The sequence below is a fragment of the Odontomachus brunneus genome, unplaced genomic scaffold (assembly GCF_010583005.1).
Source record: "Odontomachus brunneus isolate Ranch 3 - 2012 unplaced genomic scaffold, Obru_v1 Obru_scaffold_199, whole genome shotgun sequence".
NCBI classification, from domain to species: Eukaryota; Metazoa; Arthropoda; class Insecta; order Hymenoptera; family Formicidae; genus Odontomachus; species Odontomachus brunneus.
The window spans coordinates 524669-541455 of NW_022639649.1; the positions used below are offsets into that span (position 1 = coordinate 524669).

A 16787-nucleotide genomic window follows, 5' to 3' on the forward strand; every position below is an offset into this window, starting at 1 on the left:
TCAGACTTTCTGCCTTAGAAACCGACACACCAGGTATCGATTTATATAGCAAGAAAAGCCTATTAAGAGATATTGTGTGTTCATGCGCATATTTTCTGCATGATTATCGATACGCGTTTAGACACGGACTACCCTTATAGAAATATCATACTAAGAATCATTGATAATTACTTATTTTCAGTATTAAAAATACTGGATAATAAATAATTATCAATGATTCTTAGTATGATATTTCTATAAGGGTACCAGTCTCCTCTTTTCGTGCACCTAATTATTCTACAAAATCTCTCTTCTGATGTATATTTCATAATAAATCTGCTAATTGCAACTTAATTTAATAATAATTTAATATCTTTAATAACGCGAAATAACGAAAAATATCACAACGGGATCGGACATTCGCGATTTGAGAATTTTCAACAAAAAATTAAGTTACCATTTTATGAGCGAATGACTTTGCACCGGTTGCAATTTGTCAGATGCGTTTTCATATAGAAAAAGTAACATGCTCAAGGAGTTTTTCTGCCTTAAACTTGCGCAATCGCAGTGTTACCACTTATTAGAGTCCACGTGGAATCGCCGATTTTCCTTGTTCGACCTTGTTCGTGTAAACAGTTTATTAACATTCGAATTATTGTTCAAATTCGATTATTTGCGTAACATCGCTTCTCGTAAAAAATAGTTTTGCTTTTTAGACAATGTAACAAATACGTGCGACATGCATATTTTTTCGCATAGGTAAATAATCAAATATTAATTTCGTAAGGGCTATTGAGAACATAATGAATTTTTATTGTTGAGTTTGCTTATCATTTAATTATGTAACAATTACAAACAGAAAATTTTTCACTAACTTTGTTCTTCTCCAAATTTATGTGGCCTCGTCTTTCATAAATTTTTATATCATTATCCTGTAGAATATATAACTGTGAAGTAAGATATTGATGTGCTCATCAGCTGGAATGAAAAACATTTTCTTGTAATGTTGGAAATACATTTTCTTGTAATGTCGGAAATACATTACTCTGAGAGGGAACGGTCCTGATACGCAATAGAGTTCGTACCGTGCTAAAACCTTCCAGAGATGTCACAAACACGCCACCGATAGTCACATTAAAAGACTTTGTGCCTCTTTGCAAGAGAAATAATATTATTTTCTGGATACGTAATGGTGCAGCGTACCACTGAGTGTTGTACCTGCAAACAATGACTTATTATACACTGGATCATTTTAATTTGTCAAGACTCACATATAATCCTAGACATATACGTGCGTCATCTATTTTACAAAATGACTTCATTTGGTCTCTTCACATTAATATCTTTTTCAATTTCTTAATATTAAACATCTTGCGTTGTAAAATTCCTTTCATATATGTCGTGTCGATAAAATATAAATATGTTACTTACACCGTAGCGAACAAGTGTTCATTGTGATTTATAACATCTTGCCCCATATTGTTGGAGAGGAACATATATACATATAAAATATTTAAAAATATAAAGGGCGTCATTAGCTTCTTATAATCGCATTCAGTTGTCAATTCACGAAAAATCTGAAACATGAATATATGGCGTTTATTTTCTCATGTTCTCATCATTATTTTAATCTTGTCTACCGCCTCATGTCTTGTAATGCTAAATTGTTTTAATTAATTGGCACACCCTTTCGGTACGAAGAAGGATTATTGTCAACTGCCGCCAAGCTTTGGTTGTATCCGAGGAGTGTCTATATTTAAACATTTCCGAGTACGAGTCCTTAAATATATAAGAATATTTCTTGGAGCACTTATGCGCTACTGAACGCTCTACTACGTCCAATCATGAACGCTTCACGGCTGGATTCTGCCGTACCGAAAATGTTAATTTTCACATACGTACTCGATAAAGATTAAGACTTGCGGCAACTGTTCCGAATAGTATCAAAAAGAAGAATGGTAAATCATATTTGGATATAAAAATCCTTAGAAATCTGCAAAAATACAAGAATTAGTGATATGTTGTACAGAATATATCATTTTATCACGTAGCATTCAATAATGGATCCAGATGAACTCTATAATATATTTGCAACTGATATACGTTCAAAAAAATTTTTTTTATAAAATAGTTTACATGTAAACTCTGTGTATGTATTGTAAACTGTATCTATTTTCAGAACCTTCATATTTTCAATTCAACTTTTGAATATTACATAAATATATTGAGAAATACAATACACCTTGAAATTTTGTAAGTATTAATTTAAAAAATAAGATAAGAATATAATTTTCTAGAATTTTTTGTACTTTTGTAACATAATCTTGAGAGAATCTGTCTATTTACAATTGGTTATAACTCAAAAACTATGAGCAGTAAAGAAGAATAGAAACCACAAATTTTTCAATTTATCGTCAAGATAAGTCCCATGCAGTAATGTATCCTATCCACACTTTCTAAGCATCATCAAATATATACTAACTTCATAGCCTTTCGATGCATATCTATGGCATAAATTATCATCTTGTAAGTTGAATATTCATTTTGCATGTTACTTATTTTTATTGTGTTCATCTTCAGTGCCTGATTCATACGATAACTGCAAATAATTCAAATATTGTAATTATGCAGTAATCCAATCGTGACTTACAACGTATATCTGTACAGCAATTTTTAAATAAATTCTCATTCTCTGAAGTAGAGAAATTATAGTATTATCAAATCGACTTGTAATATGACGAAATTAATCCTACTTATGACTCAGATCTTAATAGTTGCCCCGTAAATGTTCTCACCTAGCAATTTTAAGCATTCCACATAAATATTGCAAGTATACTATGATAATAGTTCCTGTCGCTACTACTGTAGTCCCACCAATACAAAAGCCTGCGTTTATATGCAGCCAAATCAGATAGAAAAATTTTTCTTGATTGAGAAAGTATTCTGTCCTAATTTGCAATAGGGAATGTGAATGAGATTCGTTTGCAGACCATACAACGTTGAAAATTCGTGGCAAAAATGGAAGAAACATGAAAACAAATATGTCGCACATGCTGAGCACTAAAATTTTGAAAAAATTATGTAAAAATGACTTGCAGCGTATACTGTTTTTAATAACAATTCCAAAGTGGCCTACGTAGTATTCTAAATTTCTTGGAGTAAAACCTCATTGAAAACACATGAAAAGTGACAGAATTTGCACTCGAATCAATAGTGAAATCACTCCTACTTAAAACCAGAAGAGTGAACGTTTTACTGAAAGTGGATTTTGACTTTATATGAGCAAATACTTCAATCGATTTGAGTAAATATGTACGGTGGAACACAGTCACTTTTCAATCTTGAGTGAAAATATTCATTCAACAATTTAGTGCGCAGAATTCACTCTATAAAAGTAAATAACTCGAATTCGAATGACTGTACTGTCATTCTATTTTTTGAGTGAAATTTCAGTCCAAGATATTTAGAAAGTAAGCTAAAAGATGTGGAATTTCTTACATGTGAGTACGTAGGTGTAACGTTTTGCGATGGTTCCGTATTTTTGTATAATAGCGACTTCGCTCTCGTCTTTCAGCTCGTCGTAAGTATGCTGAATTATTTCCAATAAATTTCTAACCTGTTGTTGTAGCAATTTGTTATATTTTTATAAAGTTCGACAAAGACTATTGTTTAAGGAGGATTGCTGTATGCAACGCTCCCGAACGCGAGTTAAAATTTGTGAACTGTTTACTTACAGTATCTGTTTGAAAACTAAACGCGCTGTATTTTATCGCGAATGCAACGAAGAAAAATACTACAGAAAAGATTTCCATGATTAACTGTGGCGTACATCGCGATGTCGCAAATGTTGCGAGCTACAAAAGTGATATCGTTAAGGCGTTCACATCGCGAAAATGATTTCTATATCTTTGTGACATATAGATTAATATCACACATTAATTATTGACTATTTCTTTATGTATAAACAGTAAGACAGATACATAAATATAAAATTGTTTGTTATAATTTTATTAAAACATTACAATAAAGCAATGATTTCTCAATTATTGTTATAAGTTACTTTGATGTAAGATGTAATTATACTTAAATATATTTGTGTTATAATAATTGTTACAAACAACAAAAATAGCATCTTATTAGTTACAGAGCAATTCCAAGAATTACATAAACATCCAAAGGACTAAACGTACCTGACATGCAATAGAAGTTAGCAAGATACTGTAGAAAAAAATGAATTGGAGACGAACAAATATAGATTGCTCGAAAGGCCATAAGCCAACTGAGAGCAAGAGAATTCGATTGAGTTCGAGTTGTAGCGACTTCACACAGATCATGTCTGCCCGAGTGTCGAGTCACGTTTGACCGCGAAGAAGTAGCCAAGGCTCCGTTCATCCCCTCTTTTTTACCTCTTATATACTATCGATTTATCATTTTGTAATTTGTTCTCTTTGGGGAAACATTTCGCGTAAAATTAACGCGAAGCGGTGGTGAACGTACCTGTATATATGAATATACGTAATTTACCAATTTACTCCTCCCGGAAGGGGTGCGCGATTAGCGATCGATTTGACTTTCTCGGCTGTCCGTTTCTCATGGAAAAAAATATTTTACTTAGCTAGAATTCTTGGCGAGGAGATACGCAGGCGTACCAGTCATTGACAATCCGACAATAAGTTCCGTATCTCTCTTCATTCTGCCCTTTGTACTCGACGGTAAATTACATTCGATCCTATGGTGGAGCGCCAAACCTCCTGCCTTATAAACCGACATACTTTAAAATACACAACATCGTCTTTTACGGTAAACATCTTTATTTTTATTCTACTTTTTATTTTACCAGCAAAGTTTCCTATCACTAAATACCATTTTATTTTAAGCAACTAGCATATTTCATAGATTCAATCTTAACAAACGCAGAGTTATGTTGGAATTATTATGACCTAACGTGATTTTAACTTATATTTAAAAATATAAGATAGATTATCTAATTATATTTAAGGACAGTGCTAGATATATTTTGTAATGTTCATGTAATATTAGGAGAAATATATAAGTGATAAAACATCGAGGGTTGATAAAACTTCAATTATTAATTATTGTTGGATCTCATTTAATCATGCACTAACTAAATCGAAGTATTTTATCACTTCAAATCTATAATATATATTGCAGTAATATTATTACATACGTTTTACAGCATCATTTTATAGATTTGTAGATTTTATTGTCTCATGGAATAAATAACTGTGAAGTAAGATATCGATGTACTCACCGTCTGTAATGAAGAGAATGGCTTCTTGTAAAATATATCAAATTGCATTCTGTGTCGTAAAATTATTACCAGGGCCAAGTTCTCCAGAGATCCTATGAGTAGCCCGACGATATTCCTGTTGAAAGATTTAGTGCCTTTTTGGAGCAAAAATAATATTGTTCTCTGTACATGTAAGGGAGCTGTATACCGTTGAACGTTGTACCTACGAAAGGACAACTGAGCCTGATCGACTATTTTGGAAGTCAAGATTCTGAAATAATTTTTAACATCTGCATGTACACACACGCAGATGTAATAACGTTTCTTAAACAATAACGAACAAGAAATCGTTGTGGTCCTCAACTTGTTGCGCGGTATAGTTGGCAAGAAACATCAATGTATAGTTAACAATAAAAAACAAAGTAGGCGTTATAAATTCTTCAATATTCATCCCGGATGACAAACCGATCGAAAACCTGAAATATAAGCATGACAATACGATTAATTTTCTTCCAATTCAATCCAAATCTGACGTGTCTTTGTATGTAGAGGTGTATATGAGTATATATAGGTGTATATGTAGGTGTTGTATATAGATTATATATAGTGTTGTTTTGCGTTTTGTTTACCGTCGGGTTACGTGCATTTAGTCTGCCACCATAACGTGAGATGAAATCTTAAATTATTGTTTTGTAATTTATTCTGTTTGGCGAAACATTTCACAATAAAATTAATGGGAAGCGGCGATAAACGGATGCATATATGAAAATGAGCAATTTACCAATTTACCAGAAGGGGTGCGCGATTATCGATGGATTTGAGATTAAGAAAACATTCACGGTTGTTCATTTCTCATAGAAAGAAATATTTAGCTAGAATTTTTGGCGAGGATATGCGCAGGCGTACCAGTCACTTTCTGACAATAAATTCCATATCTTTCTTCATTCTGTCCTTCGTACTCGACTGTACATCGGATGAAATGTCCTGGTGGAACGTCAGACTTTCTGCCTTAGAAGCCGACACACCAGATATCGAATTATATAGCAAAAAAAGCCTATTAAGAGATATTGTGTGTTCATGCGTATATTTTCTGCATGATTATCGATACGCGTTTAGACACGGACCACCAATCTCTTCTTTTCGTGTACCTAATTGTTTTACAAAATCTCTCTTCTGATGTATATTTCATAATAAATCTCCTAATTAGAACTTAATTTAGTAATAATTTAATGATATCTTTAATAACGCGAAATAACGAAAAATATCACAACGGATCATCAAAATATATCAAAATATATCAAAATATATCAATGGGATCGAATATTCGCGATTTGAGAATTTTCAACAAAAAAATAAGTTACTATTAAATGAACGATTGACTTTGCACCGGTTGCAATTTGTCAGATGCGTTTTCTTATAGAAAAAGTGACATGCTCGAGGAGCTTTTCTGTCTTAAACTTGTGCAATCGCAGTGTTACCACTTATTAGAGTCCACGTGGGATCGCCGATTTTCCTTGTTCGAGTAAACAATTCATTAACATTCGAATTATTGTTCAAATTCGATTATTTGCGTAACATCACTTCTTGTAAAAATAGATTTGCTTTTTAGACAATATAACAAATATGTGCGACATGCATATTATTTCGCATCGGGAAATAATCAAATATTAATTTCGTAAGCGCTATTGAGAACATAATGAATTTTTATTGTTGAGTTTGCTTATCATTTAATTATGCAACAACTACATACAAACAGAAAACTTTCCACTAACTTTGTTCTCCTCCAAATTTATGTGGCCTCGCTTTCATAAATTTTTATATCATTATCCTGTAGAATATATAACTGTGAAGTAAGATATTGATGTGCTCATCAGCTGGAACGAAAAACATTTTCCTGTAATGTTGAAAATATATTACACTGAAAGGAGTCCTGATACGCAATAGAGTTCGTACCGTGCTAAAACCTTCCAGAGATGCCACAAACACTCCACCGATAGTCACGTAAAAGGACTTTGTGCCTCTTTGCAAGAGAAATAATATTATTTTCTGGATACGTAATGGTGCAGCGTACCACTGAGTGTTATACCTGCAAACAATGACTTATTATACACTTCATCATTTTAATTTGAGTCAAGACTTGAAAATAATCCTTGACATATACGTGCGTCATTTATTTTACGAAATGTTTTCTTTTGCTCTCCTCATATTAATATCTTTTTCAGTTTCTTAATATTACACATCTTGCGTTGTAAAATTCCTTTCATATATGTCGATAAAATATAAGTATGTTGCTTACACAGTAGCGAACAAGTGTTCATTGTGATTTATAACATCTTGCCCCATATTGTTGGAGATGAACATATATATGTATAAAGTATTTAAAAATATAAAGGGCGTCATTAGCTTCATATAATCGCATTCAGTTGTCAATTCACGAAAAATCTGAAACACGAATGCATCGTGTTTAATTTCTCACGTTCTCATCATGATTTTAATTTTGTGTACCGCCTCATGTCTTGTAAAGTTAATTTGATTTAATTAATTGGCATACTCTTTCGGTACGAAGAATAATTATTGTCACCTTCCGCCAAGCTTTGGTTGTATCCGAGGAGTGTCTATATTTAGACATTGCCGAGTACGGGTCGTTAAATACACACGAATATTTTTTGGCGCACTTATGCGCTACTGAACGTTCTGCTATGTCCAATCATGAACGCTTCACGGCTGGATTCTGCCGTACCGAAAGTGTTAATTTTCATATACGTACTCGATAAAGATTAAGACTTGTGGCAACTGTTCCGAACAGTATTAAAAAGAAGAATGTTAACTCATGTTTGAACATAAAAATCCTTAGAAATCTGTAAAAATACAAAAAAGAATTAGTGAATTAGAATATATTATACAGGATGTATCATTTTATCACGTAACATTCAATAACGGATCTAGATGAACTCTATAATATATTTGCAATATAATATATTTGATATACGTTCAAAAAAATTTCTTTTATAAAATAGTTTATATATAACCTCTGTGTATGTATTGTAAACTGTATCTATTTTCAGAACCTTCATATCTTTAATCCAACTTTTCAATACTGTATAAATATATTGAGAAATACAATAAACCTTAAAATTTTGTAATTATCCATTTACAAAATTAGATAAAAATATAATTTTCTAAAATTTTTTGTACACTTATAATCTTGAGAGAATCTGTCTATTTACTATTACTATTTAATTGGTTACAACTCTAAAACTATGAGCAGTAAAGAAGAATAGAAACCACAAATTTTTTCAATTTATCGTCAAGATAAGTCCTATGCAGTAATATATCCTAGACACACTTTCTATGCATCATCAAATATATACTAACTTCATAGCCTTTCGATGCATATCTATGGCATAAATTATCATCTTGTAAGCTGAATATTCATTTTGCATGTTATTTATTTTTATTGTGTTGATCTTCAGTGCCTGATTCATACGATAACTGCAAATAATTCAAATGTTGTAATTATACAGTAATCCAATCGTGACTTACAATGTATATCTGTTTAGCAATTGTTAAATGAATTCTCATCCTCTGAAGTAGAGAAATTATAGTATTATCAAATCGACTTGTGATATGACGAAATTAATCCTATCTATGACTCAGATTTTAATAATTGCCACGTGAATGTTCTCACCTGGCAATTTTAAGCATTCCACATACATATTGCAAGTACACTATGATAATAGTTCCTGTCGCTACTATTGCAGTCCCTCCAATACAAAAGACTGCGTTTGTATGCAGCAAAATCAAATAGAAATATTTTTCTTGATTACAAAAGTACTCTGCCCTTATTTGCAATAGGGAATATGAATGAGATTCGTTTGCAGACCATACGACGTTGAAAATTCGCGGCCAAAATGGAAGAAACATGAAAAGAAATATCCCGAACATGCTGACCACTAAAGGTTTGAAGAAATTGTGTAAAAATGACTTACAGCGTATACTGTTTTTAATAACAATTCCAAAGTGGCCTACGTAGTACTCTAAATTTCTTGGAGTAAAATCTCATTGAAAACACATGAAAAGTGAAAGAATTTGCACTCGAATCAATAGTGAAATCACTCCTACTTAAAACCAGAAGAGTAAACGTTTTACTAAAAGTGGATTCTGACTTTATATGAGCAAGTACTTCAATCGATTTGAGTAAATATATACGGTGGAACACAGTCACTTTTCAATCTTGAGTGAAAATATTCATTTAACAATTTAGGGCGCAGAATTCACTCTATAAAAGTAAATAACTCGAATTCGAATGACTGTACTGTCATTCTACTTTTTGAGTAAAATTTCAGTCCAAGATATTTAGAAAGTAAACTAATAGCGGTGAAACCTCTTACACGTGAGTACGTAGGTATAACGTTTCGCGATGGTTCCATACTTTTCTATAATAGCGACTTCGCTCTCGTCTTTCAGTTCGTTGTAAGTATGCTGAATTATTTCCAATAAATTCCTAACCTGTTGTTGCAGCGATTTGTTATATTTTCATAAAGTTCGACAAAAACTGTTATTTAAGGAGGATTGCTGTATGCAACGCTCCCGAACGCGAGTGTGGAAATCTGTAAACTGTTTACTTACAGTATCTGTTAGAAAACTGAACGCGCTATATTTTATCGTGAATATAACGAAGAAAAATACTACGGAAAAGACTTCGATGATGAGCTGTGGCGTGTATTGCGATGTCACAAGTGTTGCGAGCTAAAATGTTAAAGCATTCACATCGCGAAAATGATTTTTATATTTTTATAACAAGTAAATTAATCTCACACATTAATTATTAACTGTTTTTTATGTATAATAATAGAAAGACAGATAGATAGTATAAAATTGTTTGTTATAATTACATTAAAACATTAAAATTACAATAAAACTATGATTTCTCAATTATTGTTATAAGTTACTTTGATGTAAGATGTAATTATACTTAAATGTATTTGTATTCCAATAATTGTTACAAACAACAAAGATAACATAGATCTTATTAGTTATAGAACAATTCCAAGAATTACATAAACGTCCAAAGGACTAAACGTACCTGACATGCAATAGAAGTTAGCAAGATACTGTAGAAAAAAATGAATTGGAGACGAACAAATATAGATTGCTCGAAAGGCCATAAGCCAACTGAGAGCAAGAGAACTCGATTGAGTTCGAGTTGTAGCGACTTCACACAGATCATGTCTGCCCGAGTGTCGAGTTACGTTTGACCGCGAAGAAGTAGCCAAGGCTCCGTTCATCCCCCCTTTTTTACCTCTTATATACTATCGATTTATCATTTTGTAACTTGTCCTCTTTGGGGAAACATTTCGCGTAAAATTAACGCGAAGCGGTGGTGAACGTACGTGTATATATGAATATACGTAATTTACCAATTTACTCCTCCCGGAAGGGGTGCGCGATTAGCGATCGATTTGACTTTCTCGGCTGTTCGTCTCTCATGGAAAAAAATATTTTACTTAGCTAGAATTCTTGGCGAGAAGATACGCAGGCGTACCAGTCATTATCCGACAATAAGTATCCGTATCTTTCTTCATTCTACCCTTCGTACTCGACGGTAAATTACATTCGATCCTATGGTGGAGCGCCAGACCTCCTGTCTTATAAACCGACATACTTTAAAATACACAACATCGTCTTTTACGGTAAACATCTTTATTTTTATTCTACTTTTTATTTTACTAGCAAAGTTTCCTATCACTAAATACCATTTTATTTTAAACAACTGGTATATTTCATAGACTCAATCTTAACAAACGCAGTGTAATGTTGGAATTATTATGACCTAACGTGTTTATTATTTATATTTAAAGATATAAGATAGATTATCTAATTATATTTAAGGATAGTGCTATTTCGTAATGTTCAATTCATGTAATATTAGGAGAAATATAGAAGTGATAAATCTTTGGGGGTTGATGAAATCTCGATTATTATTGTTGGATCTCATTTAATCATGGACTAACTAAATCGAAGTGTTTTATCACTTCGAATCTTTAATATATATTGCAGTAATATTATTATACACGTTTTACAGCATCAATTTATAGATTTGTACTTTATTGTCTCATGGAATAAATAACTGTGAAGTAAGATATCGATGTACTCGCCATCTGTAATGAAGAGGACGGCTTCTTTTGAGTTGCACAATATATCAAATTGCTTTCTGTGTCGTAAAATGTTTACCATGGCGAAGTTCTCCAGAGATCCCATAAGCAGCCCAACAATATTCATGTTGAAAGTTTTAGTGCCTTTTTGGAGCAAAAATAATATTGTTCTCTGTACGTATAAGGGAGCTGTATACCATTGAACGTTGTACCTACGAAAGAATAACTGAGCCTGATCGACTATTTTCGGAAGTCAAGATTCTGAAATAACTTTTAACATCTGCATGTACACACACGCAGATGTAATAACGTTTCTTACACAGTAACAAACAAGAAATCGTTGTGGTCCTTAACTTGTTGCGCGGTATAGTTGGCTAAAAACATCAATATATAGGCAACAGTTAAAAACATAGTAGACGTTATTAATTTTTCAATATTCATCCCGGATGTTAATTCGTCGAAAACCTGAGATACAAGCATGACAGTACGATTAATTTTCTTCCAATCCAATCCAGATCTGTCGTGTCTCTGTATGTAGAGATGTATATAATGTTGTATATAAATTATAGTATTGTTTTGCGTTTTGTTTAACGTCGGTTTACGTGCATTTATTCTGCCACCATAACGTGAGATAAAATCTTAAATTATTGTTTCTAATAAATCTACACAATATTTTCATAATTTTACATTATCTCTTCTCTGCCCCTTTCTATCTATAGAGCGGATTCATAAGAATATCTTTTAACGTCATCAAATAAATAAAACTGTCACCTTGCGCGCGCGCACGCACGCTCATACACACACATACACACATATATAGAATTCACGTGATAGTCAACGTGGTTCAGTAGCGAAAGACAATACTTACTCGATAAAGATTGAGGCTTAAGGTTATCACTGTGCTGGACATAAGAAAGAAGTAGAAAATCTCGATTTTAGATAAGAAATGCTTTACAAACCTTTAAAAATGAGAAGGTATTATTACTATTTTTCAAATTACATCCGTGTAAGATATATAACTGTGTGATTATTCACTTCGGGGATGGATACCAACGTCAAAGCTTTGCGATGCATATCTATGGCGCAAATAATCCTTCCGTACATCAAGTTTGCCTGTACATCCTTACTTATATTGCTTATTTTTAAAGTTTTGTCCTTTATGATCTGCTCCACACGGTAACTGCAAACAACTAGCTTTGCTGTAATTATACAATAATTCAGTCACGTTGCGAAGGATTTTATGTCTCAAATGTTGAAGTAAAAGTCTCGCGGTTTGGTTCGAGACGATTCGATTGTTCTTACGATTTCACGAGCAAAATTATTTTCTCACCAGGCGACTTGAAACATCCCGCAAGCATATTGCCAATACGTAATGGTCATCGTTCCTGTCGCCAGTAACGCCAGTAAGCCTATACAAAATGCTATGTTTATATGCAGTAGAATCAAGTAGAAGTACTTTTCTTGACTGACGAAGTACTCCGTAGTGATCTGCAGCGAGACATGCGATCGAGATTCGTTCATAGGCAACACGGTCCTACCGAGAAATATCGGCCAAAATGGGAGAAGCACAATGGGTGAAACTCCGCATATAGAAAGTACTGAAGGATAATTTAAGAAAGATATTATAAAACCATAACTTCTTTTAAGACCTTGAGTAGAAATCCCATAGTCCTGATCGAGTTGAATCGAAATATTTAACAGAAGATCAACGATAATAACGGGGAATATTTGAACGGAGGATGATTGAGCTCTTTTTGTTTATTTTCCAATAAAGATTGAATTTTGCCAAAAAAAAGCTAAAAACTTTCTACTGTCACTAGTATAAACCAGACAATTGATTGGGATCAACCTAATCAGGACTATACGATAAATTTCTAGTTGGGATACGCTGATATTCTCAATATAAAGATAACGAGTGATTGTCTTACGCATAAGCACGTAGGTATAACGTCTTGCCTTAGTTCCATATTTTCTTAAAATCGCGACTTCGTCATTGTCCCTCAGCTCGCAATAGATATGCTGGAGATCCTCCAGTAGATACTTCACCTGCCGTTTCAATGATTTTTTATGCCGTTTGTCTTGACGAGATTTGACAAAGTCTGTCGTATAACGAACAGTGCTTTACACGCGAGTTGTGTTTCCCGAGCAAAAGTGAAAATCTGCGCAAATCCGTGCTTACTCACGGTGTCCATGTTAAAGCTGAATGTGTTGTACTTGATCATGAGAGTAATGAAAAAGAATACTGCGGAGAGAACCTCGATGACGAACTGCGAATTACATTCCGTAGTCACGAACGTTGTAAACTGTGGTGAAAAAGAGATTTCGCGTCAGAAAAATAAGTTGCGGTTCTTTGGATCATGGTATCTTTGGAACATATATCTAGGTTTTCTCCTCTACTATCGAAATGATTCTCACGCAATCATATCTAAACGTGCGCATGCTTGAACAAACGATCGTTACGAGCAACAATGTACAACAGTTTACTAATTATGCAATTAATATCTGGGAAAATTGACATACCTGAAATATAATACAGGTCACTAAGATGCCGTAGAACAAAATCACTTGCGCTCGAGTGAATTTGGATTGCTTATATGGCCACAGTCCGACTGCCAACAAGAGAACCCGATTGAGATCGAGTTGCAGCGACTTCACGCAGACCATCTCTTCTCGAGTACCGGGATGCGTCTGATCGCCAGGAGTTCACCGAGGCTTCGTTCATCCCCTCTTTTCCACCGATCGATACAACATTCTTTTTACCGTAATTTTACCGCAATTTCCACAATTTTACTATAGAATTGCATTGAGAAAGTGCCACACAGTGAGGTGCCCGAATATTTGCAATTTAATAATTTTCTCTCTCGAAAGAGCTCTATTCTTTACAAATCACCGGAGCAGTTTCGCATTGAAAAAAATACAACCGGTGCTTATTTCCCGCGAAAACAAAAAATACCTGCGGCTGTAATAAAAGTGCCGCGTATTTATCGAGTATTTGTCGTTTTTCAGAGCTGCGATCACTTTAACGCCTACAGGCACACGTTACATTTCTCTCCTAAGAGGAAACATCCCTCGCTAAGTACTATTTACATAGCACCAAAGTCAATTTTGTTATTACTAAAATATTGCTGTAATAAATTAATTTTTTTACGTGAAAATAATATTGAATAATTATTCAGAATAATTATTTCAGGAGCGTCTAAATAACTATTCAATATTATAGTAATTTTCTCTATTGAAAAATAGGATGTTAACGCTACTAAAATGTTAGCTTAAGATGATAAGATAATTATACTTTAATAGATATTGAAATAATATTAATTTGATCACACAATACGACTCTAACCTTATATTAATGTTCATATTTAAGGTCGATTAAATTATTCTACGATGCACTTTTTTGTGTAAGTAAGTGGGAAATCCACCGTTGCTTTATCACTAATTGCAATTCTAACAGCTTTATCTCTGCGTAGAATACAAAACGGTGAAGTAGGATATCGACGTGTTCGCCAACTGCAAAAGAGATCTCGTTCGAGACGCGCGCGACTTGATGTCCTATTCTGGACGCATAGTACACATTAAGTCCTTCTAATTTTAAGGTTTGATTTTTTGTACGAACGTCGTATCAGCTTGAGTATAAAAAATAATATATTTAGCATTCGATACGCTTCAAATCTAAATGTGTTATTTTTACACTCATAAACGTGTAATTTGGTTAAAACTCTTTCTGCATGTTTCTTACAGTTTTAAATCATTAATATCATTTAATATGTTTGAGACATGTAAATTATAATTTAATACGTTCAAATGACGTGTTAAATGACGTGACTTACAAGTAAATCTAAAAGGTACATACCCAAAAGGTACATTCCGATCTTGACACAAATGTAGAAGTACAAAAAATATTTAGGTCATATTTTTTCATTTTGGCTTACCTTGAGCTTCACGGGCAGTTTATGGCTTTTTAATTTTCTCACTCTTATCATCAACAAGTGTAACAAAAATATATAAGAAATAAAATTGAATACAAGATATAATTAAATAATTTTAACAAAATCGGCATAGTTGAGACATAAACCATTCTAAATTTCTCTAGCCGAGATTCCAACCGAAATATTTTAAATCTGTGCTAAATTAATAGAAAATGGTCCGAATCTTGGCCAAATCGAGAAATTATTTGTATAAATAATTTTTTTCAACTTTTCATATGTTTTGTTTAATCATTTTATTATTTATACAAATAATTTTTCACATTTGACCTTATATTCATAATCAGCAAACCAAAAACACCTATATCTTATATTCAGTTTTATTTCTTACTAGAACAATATATGCGCGCGCTACGCGCGCGCCATATAGTTAATAAAAAACGTAAAATAAAAATAAAATAAAAATTAAATTAAATTAAAATTTATTTTAATTAATTAATAATTATAGGGAGAGACAGGGAGAGACGGAGAGAGACGGGGAGAGACGGGGAGAGACGAGGAGAGACGCGGAGAAATGGGGAGAGGCAGGGAGGGACAGGGAAAGACAGGGAAAGAGGGAGAGACAAGGAAAGATAGAGTGATACGGGGAAGGACGGGGAGAGACAGGGAAAGACAGGGAGAGACAAGGAGAGAGACAGTGAGAGATAGGGAAAGACAGAGAGAGAGACAGGGAGAGACAGAGAAAGACAGGGAAAGACAGGGAGAGACAGGGAGAGGCAGGAAGAGGCAGGAGAGGCAGGAGAGACAGGAAGAGACACAAAGCAAGCCGCAGCCCACATGAAATGAGCTAAGCGAGAAAACCAATCAGTATCGCGGAAAAGCGGCAACAATTAAATCTGTTACATGCCTTTTTTTAGAGAACATACATTTTTGTTGCACTTGTTGATGATAGGAGTGAGAATATTAAAAAGCTATCAACTACTCGCGAAATTCAAAGTGGGTCAAAATGAAAAAATATGACCTAAATATTTTGTATACTTCTACATTTGTGCCAAATTAGAAAGAAATGGAAGTGTAACGTTTGGGTAGGTTTACTTGTTAGTACAGTGAAAAACATGTAAAAGGAGATTCAAGCAAAGTTATACATTTTGATGGTAGTGTGCGCGTCCAAAATAAGGACCCTGCTAAGACGCACAATTCCCTTACCGCGGCGAAGCATTTCATGGATCCATTGAAAAAACCACCTACGCTCAAAGTGAAATCCTTGGTACCTCTTTGCAGAAGGAACACTATCAATTTCTGCACGTGCAAAGGCGCTTCATACCATGGAACGTTGTACCTGCGAATCAGCGATTAGGCAGCGAACGGAAATAACTTGAGAAAAGTGGAGAAACTGTGAGCCGAACACTTTTGACATATATACATTTCACGAAAGCTGTTAATTTCCGCGTTTGACGTAATTATTTTCCAAGTAGC

At 33.6% G+C, this 16787-nt stretch overlaps 4 protein-coding genes across 4 annotated transcripts in view; all 4 read right to left on the minus strand.

Annotated features, from left to right (window-relative positions):
• Positions 1 to 880: 880 nt before the first annotated feature.
• On the minus strand, positions 881 to 4313 carry LOC116851983. Its single transcript, XM_032831923.1, has 9 exons — positions 4170 to 4313; positions 3714 to 3833; positions 3478 to 3595; positions 2775 to 3039; positions 2462 to 2578; positions 1882 to 1972; positions 1411 to 1556; positions 1065 to 1197; positions 881 to 957 (listed from the first exon to the last, which is right to left on the minus strand). Exons 1-9 carry the CDS (start codon positions 4311 to 4313, stop codon positions 907 to 909), a joined length of 1185 nt encoding a protein of 394 aa, XP_032687814.1. The 3' UTR covers positions 881 to 906.
• Positions 4314 to 6922: 2609 nt separating this feature from the next.
• LOC116851984 lies at positions 6923 to 10472 on the minus strand. Its single transcript, XM_032831924.1, has 9 exons — positions 10317 to 10472; positions 9860 to 9979; positions 9622 to 9739; positions 8919 to 9183; positions 8606 to 8722; positions 7998 to 8088; positions 7527 to 7672; positions 7184 to 7316; positions 6923 to 7104 (listed from the first exon to the last, which is right to left on the minus strand). Exons 1-9 carry the CDS (start codon positions 10458 to 10460, stop codon positions 7054 to 7056), a joined length of 1185 nt encoding a protein of 394 aa, XP_032687815.1. The 5' UTR covers positions 10461 to 10472; the 3' UTR covers positions 6923 to 7053.
• A 644-nt stretch (positions 10473 to 11116) lies between these two features.
• Positions 11117 to 14135, minus strand: LOC116851993. Its single transcript, XM_032831934.1, has 9 exons — positions 13906 to 14135; positions 13569 to 13688; positions 13314 to 13431; positions 12716 to 12983; positions 12440 to 12565; positions 12254 to 12344; positions 11705 to 11850; positions 11465 to 11597; positions 11117 to 11391 (listed from the first exon to the last, which is right to left on the minus strand). The coding sequence occupies exons 1-9, from the start codon at positions 14047 to 14049 to the stop codon at positions 11338 to 11340; spliced, it is 1200 nt and encodes a 399-aa protein (XP_032687825.1). The 5' UTR covers positions 14050 to 14135; the 3' UTR covers positions 11117 to 11337.
• A 533-nt stretch (positions 14136 to 14668) lies between these two features.
• The window catches only part of LOC116852030, a 4220-nt gene continuing 2101 nt past the window's right edge, over positions 14669 to 16787 (minus strand). Inside the window, exons 8-10 of the mRNA XM_032831990.1 lie at positions 16742 to 16746; positions 16518 to 16650; positions 14669 to 14895 (exon numbers count right to left, since the gene is read on the minus strand). Of these exons, the coding sequence (XP_032687881.1) occupies positions 14842 to 14895; positions 16518 to 16650; positions 16742 to 16746 (192 nt within the window). The 3' untranslated portion in view covers positions 14669 to 14841. The remainder of the gene's footprint in view (positions 14896 to 16517; positions 16651 to 16741; positions 16747 to 16787) is intronic.

Bases quoted from the DNA above. Each gene is read 5' to 3' on its own strand.
- LOC116851983 (XM_032831923.1), bottom strand. From the start codon at position 4,313: ATGATCTGTGTGAAGTCGCTACAACTCGAACTCAATCGAATTCTCTTG. The intron at 2,579-2,774 runs GTGAGAACATTT...AATTATTTGCAG, and splicing joins GGAATGCTTAAAATTGCTAG to TTATCGTATGAATCAGGCAC. The intron at 1,557-1,881 runs GTACGTATGTGA...TTCATGTTTCAG, and splicing joins CAAGTCTTAATCTTTATCGA to ATTTTTCGTGAATTGACAAC.
- LOC116851993 (XM_032831934.1), bottom strand. From the start codon at position 14,049: ATGGTCTGCGTGAAGTCGCTGCAACTCGATCTCAATCGGGTTCTCTTG. The intron at 13,432-13,568 runs GTGAGTAAGCAC...TTGAAACGGCAG, and splicing joins TCAGCTTTAACATGGACACC to GTGAAGTATCTACTGGAGGA. The intron at 12,984-13,313 runs GTAAGACAATCA...ATTATCCTTCAG, and splicing joins TTATACCTACGTGCTTATGC to TACTTTCTATATGCGGAGTT.
- LOC116851984 (XM_032831924.1), bottom strand. From the start codon at position 10,460: ATGATCTGTGTGAAGTCGCTACAACTCGAACTCAATCGAGTTCTCTTG. The intron at 9,980-10,316 runs GTACGTTTAGTC...TTAACATTTTAG, and splicing joins TAACTTCTATTGCATGTCAG to CTCGCAACACTTGTGACATC. The intron at 9,184-9,621 runs GTAAGAGGTTTC...TCAAACCTTTAG, and splicing joins TTATACCTACGTACTCACGT to TGGTCAGCATGTTCGGGATA.